The 8,909-nt window shown below is 35.1% G+C and overlaps 2 protein-coding genes across 2 annotated transcripts in view; one reads left to right on the forward strand and one right to left on the reverse strand.

Annotated features, from left to right (window-relative positions):
- LOC105619119 (protein deltex) overlaps positions 1-666 on the reverse strand; it is a 3,630-nt gene extending 2,964 nt beyond the window's left edge. The window contains 1 exon segment of the mRNA XM_012200649.1: positions 497-666. Within this exon segment, the coding sequence (XP_012056039.1) occupies positions 497-666 (170 nt within the window).
- Positions 667-2,278: 1,612 nt separating this feature from the next.
- On the forward strand, positions 2,279-8,336 carry LOC105619120 (ubiquitin-protein ligase E3B). Its single transcript, XM_012200650.1, has 16 exons — positions 2,279-2,442; positions 3,003-3,155; positions 3,222-3,549; positions 3,631-3,819; positions 3,913-4,104; positions 4,173-4,362; positions 4,487-4,729; positions 4,810-4,981; positions 5,074-5,192; positions 5,322-5,441; positions 5,760-5,958; positions 6,261-6,561; positions 6,826-7,218; positions 7,606-7,770; positions 7,915-8,026; positions 8,164-8,336. Exons 1-16 carry the CDS (start codon positions 2,279-2,281, stop codon positions 8,334-8,336), a joined length of 3,213 nt encoding a protein of 1,070 aa, XP_012056040.1.
- The last annotated feature ends 573 nt before the right edge of the window (positions 8,337-8,909 follow it).

An 8,909-nucleotide genomic window follows, 5' to 3' on the forward strand; every position in this document is an offset into this window, starting at 1 on the left:
TATATATATATACATATATATAATATATATATAATATATATATATATATAATATATATATATACATATATATATGATATATATATATATATATATATTTTAATATCTAAAATATTAAAAATATATTTTTAAAAATAAAATAAAATTAATACAAATAAACTAAAATCATCACATTTTTATTATTTTCGAAATAAAATAAGAAGCAAAATTTGAAGCCTAAAAATAATCCTAAAAATTCAATATCGAATTTTCGATAAATAATCAATTATCACTAATAATAAAATTATACGGTTCATCATATACATCTGCTCATTCCATTCTCAACTTCTCTTTCTCTCTTTCTCCCTCTTCTCCCTCTTTTTTTCTCTTTTTCTCTACAAAACCCAAACATACACCTGCTTCACTTTTTATCACGAGGCAAGTGCAATTAAGACAGGCTACAACTACTACAAGTAAGAACGTGATATCGAATAGCATGTCGTGCGTGTCATTCGGACCTGTCGAGGCTGGGATCCGCGTCATTGAGAAATACCCGCGTGAGCTTCTTATAATGGGCTCGTTCGAGATGCTGCGACACGGCCGGACTATAAGGCCGCCAACGTCCGTGACGATTCTCCCACTCCCAGACGACCACCGCGTGTCCGTGCTCCTGCCCCTGGGCGCTCATCCTCTTGCCCGTCGCTCCCCGCGACCCCCGGACCCCGCGCTCTGCTCCGTATCCTCCCAGAGGAATTTCACACGCACACGCGACATACACTTGCAGCGTAACGGCAGCGTGGGAACATTTTCGAGTTTTCCCACGGTCACCGTGACGGTCGCCGAACGTCACAAATCGGACTAATGAACAGCGAATTTGATCTACTTTTCTCTCTTTCCCGTCACTCGCTGAAAAACACTTGCTATCTTCTCCCCTGTCTTGAAATCGTGAAACGAAAATACGTCGTCGTGGAAATACAGGACTACTTTAGGAGAAATTCAGAAGAAAACATACAAATACAAATGCACCAATGCGCACTCTGGTGCAAACTGAGGGTCGGCGCACGCGAAAGATGTCGTTGTGAACGGTGTGAAGCGCGGCAGATGAGCGGATTCGATAGGTCGACGCAAGATATCGAAACGACTTCGAGACAGCTCCAAGTGATCGAATTTCCGAGAAAGATTACGATTTTAGGTTGACCTTGGTCAAACTCCGATTGATTTATATGTCTATTTTTTTTTATCAATTAAATTAAATTGATTTTCTTAACTTATTTAATCTTTATATTTTTTGGTTATAAAAATTTAAAAAAGAGCGAGAGATTTATAAATTGAGAGATTTTTATGCATTGGATGGAAACAGATATTTTTATTTCTTTTTTTTGTCCTATTAGAAAAAAATAAAGAATACATTAAAAACAAAGATTTCCAAATTGATCTATATTTGTAGAAATTACTGACAGAGAAATGCATTAAATTTTGTTAACAAACAAAAAATTAATAATTTCATATTAATAAAATATTAAAATACATTTTATAAATTAATCACTGTTAAATTAATCGACGTTTCAATCGATATAATTGCTTAAAGCAAAATTTCTAATTTTGTAATTCAATCTTTTTTGAGTTAAACAAGTAAAAATAAATCTATTCATATTATATAAATGTTATAATTATAAATCATCGATAACTGCTCTTCATTTTTTTTTTTGGGTGATCCATCAAAATTATATAAGCAAATTATGCATAAATACAAAAAGAGATTGTAGAACCTACTTCGTACATTATGGAAGAAAAAATTCATCGAAATATTAAGAAAAATTATTTCATCTTTAATTTATCTTTAATCTGATATGCTTCGGGAGCCCTGAATCTTCTACTCCGTCATTGCTGAGTGATTTTCGCTTCTGGGAGAAAGAGGGGGTTTGTAAATACCCGTCAGCTGACCAGGGTATCTTAAGTCTCAAGAAAGACGACATTGGAGTGATTGAAGTGATTGAAGCACACTGGAATTTTCAAGCCACGATAGTGAATTCGTTGTGGAGGCGGATTCGGACACGATTTAATCTAATACGCCGCGTCCCGACAAGTGATACAACACGGACAAGAAGCGGATACGTAGTGGGGGATACTGATAGATGCCCGTCAGCTGACGAGGATGCCTCGGAGATGCCTCGCCGTTAGCAGCGAGCGACGACGACGACGACGACGCGGAGGAGGTGGAGGCGGAGGAGAAGCGTAGGCATCTAGGGGTTGTTCGGACCCCGCAGCCCTGAGGGTGATCGGTGATCGAGAACTCAAGGATGTTCTGCGCGGAAGGCTCGTCGTCGAAGGGTAGCTTTCTGCAGCAGAAGAAGGCAGCACGCGAGGATCGGGCGCATGAAAAGCGTAGAGAAGCTGCGGCTACTCTGATTCAGGCTCACATTCGAGCCTGGCTCGCTCGTGTTCGGTTCACCAAACGGATACTGTAAGTGCGAGACAAAGCCTAGGGCCTCTCCACACGAAATGGAGAGTGCGAGTTACCTGTCAGTATTACACATGGTCATACAAATACGTACGAGCTGATGTTTATGTGAAGATGCTTGTGCAGTGTGAACAGAAATTTGCCTATGTTGTCGATATTGAACTTGATCAATATTATAAAATAACTGTGTAAAAATATGCAGTTATCTCTCTGTGGTATACATAAATATTGCTGATAGTCAGATTCGTAGAATTCCAAGTAAATACAAAGATAAATCAAATCATTAAAAAATGTCAGAGAGAGAAAGAGAAAGAGATATTTTATATATTAATTCATTTCGTTTTCTATTTCACTTAATATTAAAATTAGTATAAAATTAGTATAAAATACATTTTTATTTGCCTTGGACTATTGTTTCAATTAACAAATTTGAATTAAATTTTTCTCTTGCAAGAATTGAATTATGCTTGTAGCATAAAAGAGCATTTTATTGATATAAAAAAATGCTTATATAATTTTATACGAAGATTACAGTTATCTGACAAGACTGTTTTTATTTTTAGAGAAGAGTTTGATAACAATTTTCTTGATGACCCCAACGCCGACAATGCAACAGTGGAGTTAAAACCTGCTCTAGAGGTGTATAGAACTATTTCTAGATTTTTGATAATTTATAAAAAAGAAAGGGATCAAGAAAGAATAGAAAGAGTGTGTAGGTGAGTACATGCAATAAATATTCTTCCAAAGATCCAGAATATCGTTCAATCAAGATGATCTTTCAGATACCTTGTCCTGACTCTCGACTCCGAATCTCCGAAGATATCTTACGTTGGAGTGGCGTTCCATAAGGATCACTACATATCATGGATATCGCAAATGAAGACAATTTTATACCACTGTCTCTCCGGCTTGGACAGCCTGAAGCCGGAGAGGGTATCGGATCACAAATCCATACTTCTGCGACTGCACACTTTGGTGAGTTTCACATCGCCTGGAACGTGGGCAATACAGAAGGTGAAGGGTATGGACCAACTAAAGACTGGGATGAGTCAGCTGTGCGCAAACATAATGGGCCACCTAGTTAACAATGGATTTTATGCTACTATGCAGGTAACTGTTATGCAACTAGAGGTTTTCTAACGATCTTGATTGATTCTTTCTCTAACAATTCTAAACTATTTTCCACTTCAGGCTCTCTTAATGAAGGGACTAGGTAGAGCGAAAATTGCTTTGAAACCAGTTACACTTTCAGCAGCAGTTACTCTGACACTGAGACCACTGATCTCTTCGCAAATGTCCGACAAACTGGTGTCTCTGTTTCTAATTAACATCTTTAGCGTACCAGCTCTGGTCTATCACCTGAATATCTTGTCACCAGAGGTAAAGAAAAAGAAAATGTTTACGGGCTTTGTTATACATCATGATATTTTTTTCTCTAATCTAAATATGTAAAGTTTCTGATATTATTTATAGTGCATTTCATCGTTTATAACAAATAATCTGTTTGCGAGAAGTTTGGAGTTGCTAAATTCCGAACAGAATTTAAGGATCGTCTTTAACGCTCTGGAGGGCAGTTACGCGCTTTGTTTACTTGCTAATTTGATACAATTGGCGAATATCGAAAGGGAAGAAATATTGAGAGAGTTGTGCTTTCCTTCTTTTACGGTAAGCTATTAAGTAGTAATTTTTTTCTCTTGCAAGCATATTGATAATGTTTCATGAATCCTTTTCAGTTCGTTGTGACGAGAATGCTGGAAGCATGTCAACAATATGTAGTCGCCAAACGGAGTAATTTGACACATTGGCATCCAGTATTAGGCTGGTTTGCACAAACAATCGACACCTCCTTGCAGGACGCGACTCCTTCGGTAAAATTACAACTTGCCTGTCTTTGGACGGGCAGGATCGTTACGCATTTAGTTGGTGAGAGTTATCAATTTTACCAATTCTGATACTCCTTACAAAGAATTACAATTCATATAAAGGTGTGATAACTTAATCAACAAAAATCAATTCGCTTCCTGGTTACTCTCTATTTTATTTTCAGAACAGCCATTAATCGAATTCGTCGAGAAAGAGGTACCACCTCCGGTAGAGCAGCAAAGTACTTCTTCCATAAGCGCGAATATTTTCCGGCGGGCATTTCTTGAGGCTCGAACTAATAGGAACAACAGTACCAAGAACTACAGAAAGTTGAGCAGTCCAGAAGCTACCAAGATAGCTTTGATCTGTTCTCTATATCAAACTACATTGCATACGCTCACACAGATGAAGATAGAGATATTAACGGGTATGTATAATAAACCAATGCATAATCATACACAAGGTCATATATACAAAAATATCAACTAATAACATGTATAAAAATAGGATTATGCTATCAAGGCAAAATTCTTTATCACATGTGGCTGTTTTTGACCACTCTGGGACCGCACTGTGGTCTAAAAGCGTTTCTAGATCTCTTGGCGGCTAACACCAAATGCACAGCACCTGAATTCCAAATGCTGATACTGTTCGCCGATTGTATGACGCACTATGTTACGTAAGTAATATGATTTTTTTTCAAACAATTTGATTAAATTTAGTCTCGATTAATTTCATATGTGCGCTAATCTCTTGATTTTTCAATTTCAGCATTTTAGATGATATGGAAATGTACGAACATCAAGATCCCTTCAAGCTCACGGACTTCATTACTATGTCATATTTTTTAAATCAATTTTTGTACAAAGCGGTTCTCACTAATTTATTTGGTAAGTCGATTTCTGTCATTTTTTGTTATTGTTTTTTGCTTAATCAAAATTGTAAGAAGAAAAATAGAAAACAAAATTTATAAGATTAATATATGAAGATAAATGCATGCAATTTTTTGTATTTTATAGATGTGAAGTCGGTATCCAACAATCCTTTGTTTATCTCACTTTACATTCTTTTAATGGCAATATATCGACGTGATTGTCGCAGAACGTTCTGCCCGGAAGGTCACTGGTTAGCCAAGTTAAGTATATTTTAATTTATATTTTATGAATACCTTAGACTTATATTGCAAAAATTTTATGTTACAAGTTTTAAAAAATGTTATTGTATTAATTAATAAAAACTTTCTCTAGTAATGTAATATTTTTAAAAATGAATGTAATATTTTTTAAATATTTTTTAATATTGATTTTTGCATTTATAGATATAAATTATAGATATATAGGAATAAATAAATTCTTTACTTTCTGATTTTTCTCGTGTAATTAAAATAAAGAGATTGTATTATATCAGTTTCATTATTTGCGATTATATAATGATTTATAATTTTTTTTTACAGGAAGTACGAGTATCTGGCTTCTTGGCTGATTTGGAAAAGGGACGACGTGGCGCAGCACTTTTACTCTCAAAAATGCCTCATGTCATCCCCCACTCCGAACGAGTCGTATTATTTCGCAAGCACATAGCCGATGAGAAAGCAGTGATGGGTTTGACCGAGAGCGCTTGCAACAGTCCACCTACTACTCTCATTGTTGTGCACAGGTCTATTGTTATGTCTTTACCCATTTTACAATATTTATTTATTTTTTTAAAACATAAAAATTTGAAAAAAATTTTTAATTAAATTTTTAATTATATTTTCTTAAATTTGATACTGTTTTCTGAAAATAAAACATTTAACAAAAATAACAAATCTTTTCTTTATGTAATAATATCTAATATCATTTTTCAGAGACTGGATATCTCTTTTTAATTTTTTTGTCAATAAGATAGATATAAATTTAATACAATTCTTTTAATTATTATTAAATAATTAAAAGAATATACTCTTTTATATTTTACAGAACGCGGATAGTTGAGGATGGATACAGACAATTGGCCATGTTGCCATCACAAGCACTGAAAGGTGTGATTAGGGTACGTTTCGTAAACGAACAAGGTTTAGCTGAAGCCGGTATCGATCAAGACGGAGTTTTTAAGGAATTCTTAGAAGAGACAATAAAACGAGTATTCGATCCATCTTTGAATTTGTTTAAAGCTACCAGCGAAAACCGACTCTACCCGTCTCCCACATCTTTCATGCAGGACAATCACTTGCAACTATTCGAATTCGTCGGACGGATGCTTGGCAAAGCGGTTTATGAGGTAAACTCTTATCCATAATCAGTAAAGCTTGTAAATGCAATTTAGTTTCAATTATAAATAAAAATGTACAAAATATTTTGAAAATAATTAAAAAAATTTCTCATGTGTCAATAATTATTTTAAATATTCATTGTTTATGAATATTATTTATCGTTCTATGTAATTTTAGCACATCTAGATTATTGCGAGAAAAAATTATATATAGCCAGTATCTTCAAATAAAGTCAATTCTTTTACAACGATCGATCTCTTATCGCTTTCCAGGGTATCGTCGTGGACGTGCCTTTTGCGTCATTCTTTGTCTCGCAATTTTCCGGGCAAACAGGCGGCGCGTTGTATAGCTGGTTGGACGAGCTTGCTTCACTAGATCGCGATCTCTACCGTAGTCTGACTTTAGTAAAGCATTACAAAGGTGATATTCGTGAGCTGGAGTTGACGTTCTCTCTCGATGAGGATGTACTCGGCAAGCTGGTCACGCACGAGCTGATCACTGGCGGGCGCACCACTGCCGTGACCAATCAGAACAAGATTCAATATATCCACCACATGGCGCACTATAGAATGTATCATCAGATCAAGGAGCAAACGACCGCCTTCATCAAGGGATTCCGCTCAATCATTAATCCCGAATGGCTCTCGTTGTTCTCAACGCCCGAGGTGATAATTCAAGAACACTTATTTATATTTATTTGTAGTGCAATTTATGATTGAAATATCGAAATTAAGTAGTATGGAATCATTAATTTGAATATAGTAAATTAAATATAATTATATATAATTAAATGTGTGACTTAACAATTAAATTAATAAATTATTTCAATGACTTTTTAAATTAGAATCTAATTATAAGCTCTATATTCTGAAGAAAATTTAATATGAAATAAAAATACTTAAGCAAATACAATCCTATGAAAAATACTTAAAGCAAATACAATCCTATGATTAATATTTCTATGTCATACAGATAATATTAATAATATAATTATATTGTATTATTTTTTATATACTTGTATACGAGTTATCATGAAACACTTGGCTTTATAGTTACAGAGATTGATCTCGGGTGATAATGTACCTTTGGATCTGCGAGATTTACGAAGGCATACGCAATATTATGGAGGATTTCACGATAGTCATCGAGTAGTGTGCTGGTTGTGGGACATTTTAGAAAAGGATTTTACGGAAGAAGAAAGAGGCTTGTTCTTAAAGGTAATAATCACAAAGATAATTAATAATTTCTCTCTAATCAATAATGTACTAAAGATTTTCTTGAGATATTTTTAATATGGATATTAATAATCCATTCTCTATATTAATAATCTTCTTGGAAAATAATAATAACGTTTATGATAGTTCGTGACGAGTTGCTCGAAGTCACCTCTGCTGGGTTTCGCTCACTTGGAGCCACCTTTTTCCATACGATGCGTAGAAGTTTGCGATGACGAGGATACTGGCGACACTATTGGTATGTTATAAAATATTTCGAAAACAGATGAAAGTCAATCATTTCATCAGCTATAAAATCAAAAAACTGGAAAGATTTTCAATACTTTTCAAATTCTTTGGTAAATTTAATTTGTTTGAAATTTTTTTGCAATTTAGGCAGCGTGATCAGGGGTTTCTTCACGATTCGCAAGAAGGATCCGCAAAATCGACTGCCCACTTCGTCAACGTGCTTCAACTTGCTCAAGTTGCCCAATTATCAGAAAAAGAGCACGTTGCGAGAGAAGTTGCGCTACGCTGTCACCAGCAATACCGGTTTCGAACTCTCCTAAGTGTTACCGATTACGCATTTTTACTTTCAAAAAAGACGATCAAAGAATTGTGCTAAGAATTTGTCGAAATATCACGCAGTTTTCGATAGTTGGAACGAGATATAATTTGATCGGCGATCGAAAATGCCATGAGGGATAAAAAGTCGACTGACATGATCGATACCTCAGATTCGACAATGTCGAGTGATGCCTAAACCGCCCTTATCCCCATCCAGTACCAATTAATAGCCCAATTAAACGCGTCGCTATTTAAATACCTGTTGATTTTTAGCTAACACGAACGTTTTAGAGAAATCTTAAAAGCGTCGCAGTTTCTTTTTTGGAAAAACATTGTGACCTTGGTATTTTTCGGGGATTGATGGTATCATGAAATAACATGAGAATGTACAACATAAAGGTACACAATAACGAGCCTGCGAATAGATAACTGTTAGACATATACATATATATATATATTTAAATAAATTTCATCGTATGACGAGAGCTAAGTATTTTAGGGTGAAGCCTGTTTACAACGTTCGTTTCTGCGGTCTTCGATATATATTTATACAGGCACACATTACCGATGTGAAA

This window comes from Atta cephalotes (assembly GCF_000143395.1).
Source record: "Atta cephalotes unplaced genomic scaffold scaffold00019, whole genome shotgun sequence".
Classification (NCBI taxonomy): domain Eukaryota; kingdom Metazoa; phylum Arthropoda; class Insecta; order Hymenoptera; family Formicidae; genus Atta; species Atta cephalotes.

Coding starts and splice junctions, on each gene's coding strand:
- LOC105619120 (XM_012200650.1), top strand. CDS start 2,279: ATGTTCTGCGCGGAAGGCTCGTCGTCGAAGGGTAGCTTTCTGCAGCAG. Junction 3,156..3,221: donor AGAATAGAAAGAGTGTGTAG/GTGAGTACATGC, acceptor ATGATCTTTCAG/ATACCTTGTCCTGACTCTCG. Junction 3,820..3,912: donor TGAATATCTTGTCACCAGAG/GTAAAGAAAAAG, acceptor TATTATTTATAG/TGCATTTCATCGTTTATAAC.